This window comes from Pipistrellus hanaki (assembly GCF_964339955.1).
Source record: "Pipistrellus hanaki genome assembly, chromosome: 2".
In the NCBI taxonomy this organism is placed as follows: Eukaryota; Metazoa; Chordata; class Mammalia; order Chiroptera; family Vespertilionidae; genus Pipistrellus; species Pipistrellus hanaki.
The window spans coordinates 175,589,958-175,603,910 of NC_140504.1; the positions used below are offsets into that span (position 1 = coordinate 175,589,958).

Consider the following 13,953-nt stretch of genomic DNA (forward strand, 5'->3'; position numbering starts at 1 on the left):
GTGCGAGGCCGTGACTGTGACAAAGGTCCGTGCCAGCAGCACCTGGAGGCACGTGGCAGCAGAGGGAACTCCAGCAGCCACAGCACTGATTGAGCCGCAGTCTGGGTCCCTTCCTCGGTGCAGCTGTCAAAACCAGGACTAGGACAGGGCCCAGCCCTCACGGAGCTAGTGAGGCAGTGGATTGGCAGAACCCAGCACATGTCCGCGGTCCTGGTGCTGGAGCAACAAGAATATGGGCAGGGAGGCGCCTTAGCTGGAGCCAGGCCGCCCCAGGGAAGCAGCTTTGACCTTCAGGCTGCAGCAAAGGCCCCACAGTGCCCTGGGGTCCTCTTCCCCCGGCCAGACCCTGCTGGGCAACCCGTCAGTGCTGTGCCGAGAAGCTGAGTCGGCAGCCAGGTTGCTGCTCCAGGCTGAGGCCTTCCTCTGGCCTGGCGGTCGAGTCCTTGGGCTCCCCTGCCCTGGACTGAGCCCAGAGCCCAGTAAACCTCCCAGGGCATCATTATGACGGGGTAGGGGACAGACCGAGCCTCTGGCCCGGCTCCGCCACGCTGTCCTGGGTGACCTCTGCAGTCATGTCCCGAGCCTCGGTTTGCCTCTGTAGAGGGTCCCAGTGTGGACACCATGAGGTAACACCCATGGACACCCTGGGAGGGGCAGTGGCACCCAATGACTCCACTCCTGCCAAGCTTCCCGAACTTAGGAAAACTGGCCTCAACCTCCTCAGGCCTCAGGGAAGAGCAGGAAGTTGCAGAGGCATTCTCACAGGAGTCAGTCCTTTCTCGGGAGGCTGGCTGTGCTATTCTTCACATTCTTTCCTGGCTCCTGTAAAAGCCCTGAAATTGCTGCCATCAGCCCAGGTCACTAACGCCTGCCCGCCCTGTGACTGACCTGCGGGGGCTGCGTACAGTGTACACTGGGGGGCCCCCTGCGTGGAGGGTCTCCTTTGGGAGCTCATCCCAGCCACAGGGAGGCAGAAACTGGCCACTTACAGCAGAGGGAGCTCAGCCACAGGCCGGGAGTCCGATGGGTAGATGGGATCGAGAAGCCAGAATGCCATCGTCCCTCAGGAGGCGCTGCCTTGGGGTCCCAGGGCCAGGGAGCAGCAGGCCTCTCCTGCCTCCTGGCGCATCCAAGTCTCAAGATTGAAAAACCCAGGGTCCTGCCCTAGCTGGTTTGGCTCAGTGGATAGAGCATTGGCCTGCGGACTGAAGGGTCCCAGGTTCGATTCTGATCAAGGCCACATGCCAGGGTTCCGGGCTGGGTCCCCAGTAGGGGCGTACAGGAGGCAACCAATAAATGATTCTTTCATCACTCATGTTTCTCTCTCTCCCTCTCTGAAATCAATAAAAATTAAAAAAGAGCAGTGGATTCTGCTCAGAGCCTTCCACAGGTGTGGGATCTTTAGAACCACCTGGTCAACCAGAACATGGAAGGGAGTGGAGAGAAGCTAGCCCACCTTGGCTCCCAGCAGTGGCTGCACACAGTAGGACCAGACTGTGAGCTCAGCATGGAGGTGGCACGATTTTGTCTCCTTCAGGGGTCAGCACTTTCTGTAAAGGTTCAGGTAGTAAATTTGGGGGGACTGTGTTGGTTAACTTTATGCCAACTTGGTTAGGTCATGCCATCCTGTATGTGGCTAAACACCAGCCCAGATGTTGCTGTGAAGGTGCATTTCAGACGTGATGAACATTTAAACCTGCACAGCGGAAATAAGGCCGTTACCCTCTATAATGTGGGGGGCCTCACACAATTGAAGGCCTCAGGAGAGAGAGGACTGCGGCCACCCATTTTTTTCTGGGACTTACTGACTTGGGAAAATAAACCGACTCATTGTACCAGAAGAAACATCCAGGAGCCACACTGAGGCCTGGGAGAAGCCCCACGGCAAAGGCCTCGTCCAAGGGAGGAGCAATCCTGCTTCCGACGCCTTTGGACTTGAACTGCAACCTCAGCTCTCCCCTGGTCTCCAGCCTGCTGGTCTGCCACTCCCACAATCACAGAACAATTCTTAAAACAAACCTTTCTTTACATAGGCAATATATGTCGTATATAACAACGTCCTCTTGGTTGTTTCTCTGGAGAACTCTAATATTGGGACCATTCAACAGTGCTGCTGCAGTGAGAATGCAGCCATAGACACCAAGTAAACAAATGATGTGGCTGTGCTCCAATAAAACTTTATTCATAAAAATAGGCAGCAGCTGGATTAGGCGCAGGTATGTGCTGACCTCCTGTCTCCTGACAAACAAGCATAGTATCTGGCATGGAAAAGGCACGTTGAGTTATAAATGTCATTTTTTAAGTTCTGTAGAACAGAAGCGAAATGAATCATTGAGACTCTTAAGTACGTGTGTTGACTATGACTAGCCAGCTTCAGTCTAACAGCAGGGGCAACAGATGGGAACTCTTCCACAGCCCCTGACTTCCTTTGTCCTGACAAGGGTCTGACAAGAACGGCTTGAAGATACATCAGCTGGCATCTCAGGAACTACACCTCAGACAGGAAGGACAAGCTGCGGGGAAGACACTGTGCCCTCCTTCCTCGCCTGCCTACCTCAGCGTGACAGCCCAGCCAGAGGTGCAGTCTCCCAGGGACAAGCTGGAGGCAGCGATACAGGAACTCGGGTTTATTTTACCAGAAGAAACGCCCAGGGCCACACTGCTGGCCCAGGAGAGGCCCTGCAGCCAAGGCCTAGAAAGCCACACACGGCCGTCCACGTGGGGAGGGTGGGCCTGTGCGGGGTCCCGGCCCGCGGCCTCACGTGGGAAGAGCCAAAGGAAGGCCAGGCCGCGCCTGCAGAGGAGCTGCTCCACGCTGACCCCGAGGAGGGCCCGGCACAGACCCCGTGTCTAACGAGGGCTGGTCCCGGGGCACAGACCCTCCCCCCGTCTAACGAGGGCTGGGCCCGGGGCACAGACCCCGTCTAACGAGGGCCGGGGCTGCGGGTCCTGGGTGGCCGTGCTGTGCAGAGACGGCGCTTCTCACACGTACTCCCCACAGTCGGAGACGATCACCTTCTCCTTCGGCTTCCCGTCCTTGCTGCCCTGCGCCTTTGGGGGGAACAGACGAGAAGGGGAGGGAGGGTGAGATTAAAGGGGCTCAGGGACACCCCTCCCCCAGTCCCAGGCGGACAGAGCCGCCTCCTCCTGGAGCAGCGCCCCCTGCAGGCCACAGGCCGCCGCCCCGCGGCCCCGGGCCGTGCACCGAGCCGGCAGCGCCCACCTCGATCTGCCGCAGGACGTCCAGGCCTTCCGTGACCTCCCCGAACACCACGTGCTTGCCGTCCAGCCAGTCCGTCTTGTCACACGTCAGGAAGAACTGGGAGCCGTTGGTGTTTGGGCCGGAGTTGGCCATGGACAGCAGGCCTGGGGGGAACGGCAGTCAGTCCCTCCACCCGGCTCCTCAGCCAGGCCGATGCCGGGACGGACGGACCCTGCGATGTCTGTCCTCCCCTCCACCGGGAGCAGGGCTTCAGCCACGTTAGACGGATTTCACCTCCCACTCACTCAACAAGCACTTCCTGTCTGCTCTGTAGCCAGGCCCCGGCTCCGGGAGCTCAGCTCGTGGGAAAGTCACGGAGAGAGAGCTGTGCCGACAGCCATGGCGGGGGCCGGGCACAGACACGTGTGCAGCCCCGGCCGCAGAGGCAGCCGCAGGGCCGGGGCCTGTGCTGGTGCCGCCGGAAGGCCGGGGGGCGGCCCTGGGTGTGCCCAAGGCCCGGGCCGGGGCCGAGGGCGGCGGCACGAGGCAAGGCAGCTGGCGCTGGCGGCGAGAAAGCCGCTCCCCGCCGGGCCCTGCAGGGCGCCCTGTGGACGGGCCATGCAGTCCCACGCCAGCTCAGTGCAGAGCAGGGCAGGGTGCCGGACACCTAACAGACCAGCCTGCGAGTGCTTTAAATATTCAAGTACTTTCTGTGTGTATTCTGTGTCAGCTGCTTTCCGGACACAGTGGTGAGAAGAAAGCCCGCTCTAGCCAGGCGAACCCTTCCCCCTATTCACTAGCAGGGTCTCTCCTGCCCCGACCCCTGGCCACACCACAGCGGCACCCCACCCCGCACAGGCACCCTGCCAGGCCAGCCCCTCCTCACGCCCACGAGTCAGCGCCCACCTGGTCCCGTGTGCTTGAGGATGAAGTTCTCATCATCGAACTTCCTCCCGTAGATGGACTTGCCCCCGGTGCCGTTGTGGTTGGTGAAATCGCCGCCCTGGCACATGAACTGGGGGATGATGCGGTGGAAGCTGCTCCCCTTGAAGCCAAAGCCCTTCTCGTGGGTGCACAGGCAACGGAAATTCTCTGCGGTTGAGGCAGGAAAGGTGCTCAGGTTAAGAAACAGGCAAACGAAACCTCCCTGTAACTAGACTCTGAAATCTCTATTTTTAAAATTTTTTCACTCTGTTTGTGATACTGACATCTTAAAGGACTACAGAGGATTCTAACCAAAGAGGGAGGAGTACAGGCATTCTAGCTCCATTCCACACTAACCTATTGGTAAAGTAATTAAAAAAAAAAAAAAAAATACAAACAGGATCTTAGGGGCAAATCTTTGTGATTTTGGATTTGGCAATTGTTTCCTAAATACAACAGCAAAAGCATTGATAAAAGAAAAAATATATGAATTAGAACTTCATCAAAAATAAAAACTTATATGCATCAAAGGACACTACAGTAATCATCCCTGATAAGGGTTTAATATTCAGTATGTATAACGAATTCCTACAACTCAACAAAAGACTGGAATAGACATTTCTTCAAAGAAGATATACAAAGAGCTCACAAAGCACATGAAAAGATGCTCAACATCAGTTCTCAGGGAAATGTAGATCAAAACCATAGTGAGATGGCCTGGCCGGCATGGCTCAGTGGTTGAAGGTTGGCTTATGAACCAACGGTCATGGTTCGATGCCCAGTGAGGGCACTTGCCCAGGTTGCAGGAGGCAGACCATCCATGATTCTCTATCATCATTGATATTTCTCTCTCTCTCTCTCCCTTTCCACTCCTCTCTGAAATCAATAAAAATATAAATGTAAAGCTCACACTATCTGTTACTATATAGATTTCCGGATCCACTGCTCAGCCAGAAACAATGCCGAGGGCACAGAACCGAGGCCCCGGAGAACCATGGGAAGGCTCGCGCCCAGCCAGCAGCTTCCTGCAGTCCCTGGACCTGCTCACCTGCCGTCATGGGAACGACGTCTGAGCGCAGGAGGATCTGGATGCGGCCGGCCGGCTTGTTCCCAATCTTGATGTCCATGTACACCTGAGGGTTTGACCGGGCCTTTTTGGCAGTGGGCTCTCCCTGGGTGAAGAAGAAATCACTGGGTTAGAGAGAACGCCCTGAGCAGGGCAGCGATAGTCTTCTGCATATACACCCGGAACCCAAATGCAGGGAGGAGGCTGGAGTGAGGTGCCGACAGGGGAGGCCTGGGCCCCGGGGGCTGCAGGAGGCAGAGGCCACGGCCAGCAAGGAGTGGGACATCAGTGACAGGAGACCTCAGCGCTGTCTAACTCCAGCCCACAGGCACGTTACCTCATCACACTGGGCCTCAGACACAGGCTTACTCACCCTCCCTGCAGGCATGGAATGACACTGTTCTGGCCCAAAGCAACTCTCAACACTTCAAACACCTTACTCCAGTTAAAGGGACCCTTTTATGTAGCACCATCCCTTCCTTCTATGCTTAGTTATGTGCATCCAAAGGCTGGCTACCGCAGAAGCAAGGAGGGCAGCCCCTGCCTTGGGCCTAAGTGCTCAGAGACAATGGAAGAGGGGGAGGGGGCCCTGTCTTATCCCCAAGGAGACAAAGCTAAGCAGAGGACAAGGAGACGTTTAATACAGCCATCATATTTGTTCCAAAGACAAAAGTCAAAGATTCATAACGTGTCTGTGGTTTAGTTTAACAAATGTACTGAATATACTATTTCTGTCATTTGCTGCTAACAACAGCAGTAGCACCAAATACATAGCACTTGCATGCACAGAATACTATTCTAAACATCTTACGTATATTAGCTCATTTAATCCTCAGAACCACCCTAGGGTCAGGACCACTACTAGCCCCATTTTATAGATGGGAAACCGAGGCACACTGAAGTCAGTCACTTGCCCAAGATCACAGAGGTGGTAAGCAGTAAAGCTGGAATTCAAACCTAAACACTCACACAACACACCTAGTCCTTGGTCTTAATCACATCACCCCAGCTGATATTTTTATTAACAAGATGCATAATACAAGGCCCCTATTCTCAGAGTTTGCTGCTTAGAAAGAGAAAGGCAACAAGCACTTGAGTAGTCTGTACCAAACAGAGACGTAGAGGGAAATACAAAGCCTGGTTTTACCAAGTGGGGGCTGCAATGTGGAGGGGGAGGGGCAGGGTCAAGAACTTAGAGAGTCCCTCTTGACCTTTATCTTGTGGGACGGGTGATGGGGAGTGAGAAAAGTTATCAGTAGGAGAGTCACATGATTGGCCTTGTGCTTTAAAAAGATCAGTCTAGCCGAAACCGGTTTGGCTCAATGGATAGAGCGTCGGCTTGGGGACTGAAGGGTCCCGGGTTCGATTCCGGTCAAGGGCATGTACCTTGGTTGCGGGCACATCTCCAGTAGGGGGTGTGCAAGAGGCAGCTGATCGATGACTCTCTCTCTCGTCGATGTTTCTAACTCGCTATCTCTCCCCCTTCCTCTCTGTACAAAATCAATAAAATATATTAATAAATAAATAAATAAATAAAAAGATCAGTCTAGCCGAAGCCGGTTTGGCTCAGTGGTAGAGCGTCGGTCTGCAGACTGAAAGGTCCCAGGTTCGATTCCGGTCAGGGGCATGTACATTGGTTGCGGGCACATCCCCAGTAGGGGATGTGCAAGAGGCAGCTGGTCAATGTTTCTCTCTCATCGATGTTTCTAGCTCTCTATCTCTCTCCCTTCCTCTCTGTGAAAAATCAATAAAATATATTTTAAAAAATCAATAAAATATATTTAAAAAAAATAAAAAGATCAGTCTAGCCGTCTTTAGAAAAGACTGGAGGAGAGCAAGATTCTAGCCAGAAGACTAGTTAGGGAGCTACTGTGATTATCCAAATGAGACGAAGTTAAATGAGGACGATGGAACAATCAGAAAGGGGGATTCAAGGAAGACTTAAGAGAAAAAGTAGCAGAATGTGACATGTTGCCTCTATTTAAAGAGGCATCTAGATCACATGTGTCAAACACAAGGCCCGCGGGCCAAATCCAGCCCGCCAGGCCTTGCAATGTGGCCCGCACCGCGCTGTCATCACTGCACTCCGCTGTCAGTTTATGACATTGTCAGTTTATGACTGTTCAGTAAACCATTCGGCCCGCGATTTAGGCTGGATTTTAGATTTTGGCCCCTTCTCTGATTGAGTTCGACACCCCTAATCTAGATGATCTAGGGTTTTTTCACTGGCTGCGAGGGCATTCATACGCTCTGCTTTGTATCCAAATTTCTGGCTCAGGTCAACGTGTGGATGGATGGTGGCATGATAACAAGCTTGAGAATACAGAAGAACAGGATAGAGAAGGGAGAGCACCTGTTTCCGGCAATCTGAAGCTGCCTGGGAGCTCTGCAGCACAATGTCTAAAGCTCAACACCAGAACAGACCGCGGAGGCAGTAGCACAGGAGAGGCTGCGAAAATCAGCCTGGCTGCCACTATTCTGATCGAAAGAGAGCAGTGCCATGAGCCAGGAGAGAAGCAGCATTCACGAGGGAGGGAAATGCTCAGAGAGAGGGATGCTGAGAACAGGAGCAAGGGCCTAGGCGGTCACGGAGGGAGCGAGAGCCTCAGACCTGTGCAGAGGCTGCAGGGATGGTACCATTACCGTCCTCTCTCTCCTGTCGGGACAGGACCAGGAATACCATGGACCTGTTGAAGGAGGAGGGAGGACCAGGAGGAGCACTCACTACTCTTCCTCCTCCTCATCATGTGCCAATCACAAATCAGTACCTAAGCTGAGCTAAGAAGCTGGCAAGTTCATTGCCCAGAGCACAAGGATGGAGGCTTAAAGCTTCTCGTTAGTTGCCTCAATAGCGCCTTCACCAATGGACTAGAGTCCCTTTTCACCCTCTCTGCTTGTGTATATGCATTTTTAAGTTTCCATAAAACTTTAAGAGAAGTCTCCTGTGGAGGCACCAGCCTCTCCTCCAGAAGTGTGCCTTCCTCTCACCTCCTGAGCTTCTGCTTTGGGGGGCTCCGACCCCTCTTCCTCTTTATTCTCTTCCAGAGTCTTCCCAGAGAACTTCTTCAACCAGTCATCATCTGACCAAACTGAAGGGGAAGAATCAAACAAACGTCAAGAGAGTCAAGCTTGTCCAAGCCGGTTTGGCTCAGTGGATAGAGCGTCAGCTCACAGACTAAAGGGTCCCAGGTTTGATTCCGGTCAAGGGCTTGATGCCCGGTCCTGATTGGGGTACATGCAGAAGGCAACCAGCCAATGTGCCTCTCTCACATTGATGTTTCTCTCTCTTGTCTCCCCCCCTCCCTTAAACTCTAAAATCAATGGAAAATATATTTGGGAAAAGTTAACAACAAAAGAGATCCCAGCTATGAGCCCACTGCTAAGTAGCTGCTTTGGTCAGCCACGTGGGACATACTCTGTGGCCTTCTCAGCCACAGACTCCGCCTGGGGAACCGCCACTGGAAGGCCAGTTCCCACGGGGAGTGTCAGCCCTGAGGCCCAGCGCTCAGCAGGGCTAAGGGACAAAGCCACGCCAAAGGGAAAAGCGGAGTCTTGCCAGTTCCGGCCTTGGTGGAACTCCCCAGGAATGAGGAAGCTGGAAAGATAAGGGAGCAGGCAGGGTTTCTCCAAAATGGAAACATTACCCTGAGAAGCTCAAACTCTTTTTATTTCCACAAAGGTGGGCCTGCCCTTCGTCTGCTCCTGTCCACCAGGGGTGGCACTCAGCACCCACTTCCAGTAACAGGGACAAAAATGCAACTGAGGCCACCCTGGAGGGCATGATGGGGGGCCGGTGGTGGCCCCACTCACCTGGTCTGGAAGAGCCTTCCTTAATCCGCATTGGTTTGGCCAAATTGACTCGAATTGTCCGCCCAAAGAGCTCAGATTCATTCTGAAAAGATGGAGAATTCAGCTGCTTAAACTCTGTTAGGGTAAAAGAGAGTCAGACAGGTTTTCCAAGCTCCAATTTGTTCTCCCTGAATACCTGAGCTCCTAACAGCAAGCTATGCACCCGCCGCAAAGCAGCCCTCGGGGTGCAGGGGGATGTCCCCTGGAGCCGTCACCCACCTCCTTCCTTTCAACGCCAGAAAGAACTGTGCTACCAACAGTAACTCCGGTGCAGAGTTAGGAGGGTAAATGCCGTTTCCATTACCCGAGTTCACCTTGGAAAGTCAAAATCAGCTTTGAAATGGCGAGAAATGATCTCTCTCTGGTAACTGAGGAATATGTTTGGCAAACAGGTAACAGAGACCAGGAATAAAGGAGAACCTTACTATCCAAAGATAATTGGTAGCAGGAAAGAACATTTAATGTGAACCCACTGAAAGCAGGGAAGAAAATTTTTATCATAAGAAGTAAAGAAAAAAGGTTTGACTCCGACTTTACTGTGATGAAACTAAAAATAATGAAAATAAATTTCTTATAGTTCAAATTCAGGTTTAACTATGCAGCATTTGCAGAACACATATGCAGCGGGTGCTGATTAATTTGCAGTATATTTTCCAACGAAATTCTAAACCACAGGATGATAGGACACCTTTGCACTGCATATCTGACATTAAAAGCACAGGGATCTCAAAGAGGGCACAAAGACTCCAGAACTTCATCCTTTCCCCAAGGACCTCTCCAGCACATTCAAATCATTTGCATCAGCAGCACACCCTGTCATTATCCTTATTGAATTTCTCCGATCATTGTTAACTGGTCTAACGCTTCATGGAATCCTGCCTCTTTTGCAAAATATGCAAGTTCACTGGGCAATCATTGCATAGTGTTTCCAATTTATTATCCTGGACATGGGGTAGTCAGTGAGGGGTTGGCCAATAAGGATGATTAGTATTTATATTATTGTTAATGGGGACAGATTTTTGAGTGAGGATTAGTCTTATAAGTGATTAATTCATAGGAATATTTTCATATGATGACAGTTTTTACTTCCCCATGCAACCTTGTGACTTTGGAGGTTCAACAAACCAATATACGAACAAGGGGCCCTCTGTGCCACCAAAACCAACAGCAGTAAGAATGAAGATTCCCGGATATACCATGTTGTCGATGGCTGCTGCAGCATCCTGCCAAGAAAAGACAAAGTACAAGTTTAGCTTCTTGTGGTGTCTAAACATATGCTAAAGTAGCAAAAATAACCTCCACAAAAAAATCACTTTTAGTGAAAAAGTCACCCCTATAGTTCCCGCCTAGGTAGCATGTGTGTCTGACAGAGCGCTTCCTGGCTGGCTCCAGAGCTGTGGTGCGGCCATCGGCCATCTAGTGGAAGGCAGAAGAAATAACCACCAGTGCCGCCAGGCCAGGAGGCTCCATGAGCGGGGCTGCAGGCGCTCTGCAGAGTAAGAGGGGGACCCGGCTGGTCTGCAGTGTTAACCACAGTCTATGGTTTGAGTAAGTCAGAAAGTGTTTCTTCAGACAGCACTTCCTGTCCTCTGGAAGCATCATCATGAGGCCCAGAAACCCAGCCAAACGGGGCACTGCTCCCTCAGTAATCAGTAAGAACACTAACACGTGCCCAAAATGAAACAGGTTATCGGGATTTTCTCACCTCTGCCAACTCAAATTCAACGAAAGCAAATCCTCGGTGCTTTTCTGAAAAAGGAAAACAAAAACAAGTAATTACCCTTAAGGGCAAGAGGAAAGTGAAGCCAGGGACAAGCCATATCCAGACATTAGAAATTCTACCCAATCCCCATTTCAGAAGAAGAAATCTCATTCTTTAACTTTTCCTAGTTTAAACATTTCAAGTTTTTACAAGTTGTTTTTTTAGTGAACATAGTTCAATAATGAACTATACTTTTAATCTTTAAAGTAAGTATTCCAATTTTTTCTACGAAAACAAATGAAAACCTTAACCTTTGCATGCAAGGCAACTAGAAAAATGAAGTCATTTAAACTATTCGTTCCAAATATACATTTTAAAATTAAAATATACATATTTTTTATTGATTTTTACAGAGAGGAAGAAAGAGGGACAGAGAGTCAGAAACATTGATGAGAGGGAAACATAGATCAGCCACCTCCTGCACACCTCCTACTGGGTATATGCCCGCAACCAAGGTACATGCCCTTGACTGGAATCGAACCTGGGACCCTTCAGTCCGCAGACCGACGTTCTATCCACTGAGCCAAATCAGTTAGAGCCAAATAAACATTTTGAGCATCAACTGTACATAAAGCATGGACCTGGATAAGGATACTCATTCTTTATCCTCAGGAAAATGCTGATCTATCTAGAAAGGCCAAGCTTAGCAGGGTTAATTTAATTGACCAACTAACTCTAGAGTAGGGGTGTCGAACTCAATCAGAGAAGGGGCCAAAATCTAAAATCCAGCCTAAATCGTGGCCCGAATGGTTTACTGAACAGTCATAAACTGACAATGTCATAAACTGACAGCGGAGTGCAGTGATGACAGCGCGGTGCGGGCCACATTGCAAGGCCTGGCGGGCTGGATTTGGCCTGCGGGCCTTGTGTTTGACACATGTGCTCTAGAGAATCAATAAAGCCTTATTGTTTTTTTACAGATAAAGATCCTATGCCCAGAAGATTTAAAGGCCTTGTTTAATAACCATGGAGGGTCAACGACAGAGCTGGGCCTGAAACTCCAATCTTAAAAATGACAACAAGGGCCGAAATCGGTTTGGCTCCGTGGATAGAGCATCGGCTTGGGGACTGAAGGGTCCCAGGTTCGATTCCGGTCAAGGGCATGTACCTTGGTTGCGGACATATCCCCAGTGGGGGGTGTGCAGGAGGCAGCTAATAGATGACTCTCTCTCATCGATGTTTCTAACTCTCTATCTCTCTCCCTTCCTCTCTGTACAAAATCAATAAAATATATATTTTTTAAATGACAACAAAGGTAAATTAGAAAACTGAACTGTAACTGTGATACCTATGAAAGGAAACGTACCCGGTGCACAGAGGCCAAGGCCCCCTTGTCAGGCCAGGCTGTCCTGCCGCCTGTTTATAGCACCGCTGCCAAGGTGGGAGCAGCTGTGGTGGGGTCCCCAGTAGATAGTTTGAAACAACATTCAGGGCCACTTTGAGCCCCAAATCTAACTTCCTACTCCAGCTCTACCCTCCTACTGGGTTATTGAAAATAGTTTTACCTCAAATCCAATAGATGGGACGCGGCAGAGTCAGGTTACAGTTCACAACCACAAGCCTCAGAACCTTCCTTCTGCATCAAGATCACTGTCATGCTACCCTCCCGAGGCACCCTCCAGAACTTTCCTACATCCCAGCCATGTCATATACGGCCATTACAGAAATGTTTAAGTTCTTTTCTCAGTAGGATTCTGACTGTAAGAGACACTAAAAGGACTCACCGGTTTCATAATCCAGAGGAATCTGAATATCTGTGATGTCTCCAAAGGGAATAAAAGCAGCATGAAGAACTTTGTCGTCTACCTCCTCTGCAAGTCCACCTGCAAAGAAGCCAAGGGCCTTCTGAGCCACTGAACTTGATTCTCTGGAGAAGTCCCTGCAGCCCAGTCTGCATCCTCTAGCTAAGGGGAGGGGTCCTTCCATCCAGTCCTTTGGGTACATAAGTACTCTCAACTGCTCCTTCACCCACACTTACAAATCACACTGCTCTCTTCACCCTGCTTGCACACCCTCATCGAGTCCCAAAATTATTGCAATAGCTTAACTGATTTTCCTCTCCTCCACAGAGTCAACTGGATGGATCCTGGGAATGTGCGGATTTTAACCCATCACTTCCTGCTTAAACTCCTTCAAAGGTTCCCTACTTTCCTCAGGAGAAAGTACAAGCTCTTCTGCAGACTTTTCATCACTGGAGCCCTCCCCACCTCTTCAGCTGCTCCCCCTCTGCTTCCCCAGTTCTCTGGGTTCCCTAACATGACCCACTTGCGCAGAAAGTGTAAAGCTACTTCACACTTTGGGGCTTTTGCTCTTGCTGCTCCCTTTCAGTAACTACACTTGCCCCTATGTTGACTACCGGGCTAACACGGGGTCATCAGCTCCAGCATCACAGCATCTTGAAAGTCTGCTCTCACTTCTCCAGACGGAGGGATCATTTCCCCCCGCACCCAGACCCATGTCATCGAAGTCCGTCCCCACCAAAGCACCCCCAAACTGTGCTGCTGAAGTGACCCTCCCTTCTGCCTGGCTAGCCTAGGATCCTTCCTCTGGGGCCTGGGTTGAGCCCCCGCTGCAAGCGAAAGTTGGTAGAATAAATGGGGGCAGGAATGTGGAAGCCCATAATAATATTCCTCTACCTATCCTCCGGATCCAGGAGGTAAAGGAAGGGGTACCTGTTGGAGGTTAGGGGGCTTGGAAGGGAACCAGGAAGACCTTTACGTCTCGGGCTAACACCTGGAGCAAAGCAGGACCGCCATAAGTCCCTCCCGGACAGCTACTCGCCGCCCTCCGCCTCTGGCCCCGCGCCCAGACCCTGCCCGGTGCCCGCGATGCTCACCCACGTACAGCACACGCTTGGTAGTGGCCATCTTGCTCCCGCACTCTTCCTCCGGAAGTCGGCGCCCGGCCCGCCCCCTTCCCAGGCCCCGCCCCCTTCCCAGGCCCCGCCCCGCGTCTCCGTGCTCGCAGGCCCCGCCCCCTCCGGGGCGCCCGGGCTGCCTCTGGCTCTTCGGGAAGGGCTGGCAGCTGGCAGGTGCACCCGGTGGCAGAGCTGCGTGGTCCGGGCCGCCGGGTGCCCAGTGCTGCTGGAAACAATCCGGGCCCAATCCGCCCGGGTCCGCAAATAATAAACTGAGAAGGCTAGCACATATT

At 51.6% G+C, this 13,953-nt stretch overlaps 1 protein-coding gene across 3 annotated transcripts; it reads right to left on the reverse strand.

Annotated features, from left to right (window-relative positions):
* Positions 1 to 2,612: 2,612 nt before the first annotated feature.
* PPIE (peptidylprolyl isomerase E) lies at positions 2,613 to 13,697 on the reverse strand. 3 transcript variants are annotated; one of them, XM_084872823.1, is made up of 10 exons: positions 13,640 to 13,697; positions 12,528 to 12,626; positions 10,747 to 10,790; positions 10,238 to 10,264; positions 9,003 to 9,084; positions 8,181 to 8,281; positions 5,175 to 5,298; positions 4,109 to 4,294; positions 3,224 to 3,366; positions 2,613 to 3,051 (listed from the first exon to the last, which is right to left on the reverse strand). In XM_084872823.1, the coding sequence occupies exons 1-10, from the start codon at positions 13,668 to 13,670 to the stop codon at positions 2,983 to 2,985; spliced, it is 906 nt and encodes a 301-aa protein (XP_084728949.1). In that variant the 5' UTR covers positions 13,671 to 13,697; the 3' UTR covers positions 2,613 to 2,982. The 3 variants fall into 3 exon arrangements, with proteins under 3 accessions (XP_084728949.1, XP_084728948.1, XP_084728950.1); XM_084872822.1 differs by lacking the exon at positions 13,640 to 13,697 and adding an exon at positions 13,218 to 13,443; XM_084872824.1 differs by lacking the exons at positions 12,528 to 12,626; positions 13,640 to 13,697 and having other exon boundaries at positions 9,003 to 9,116; positions 10,167 to 10,264; positions 10,747 to 10,785.
* Between the last annotated feature and the right edge of the window lie 256 nt (positions 13,698 to 13,953).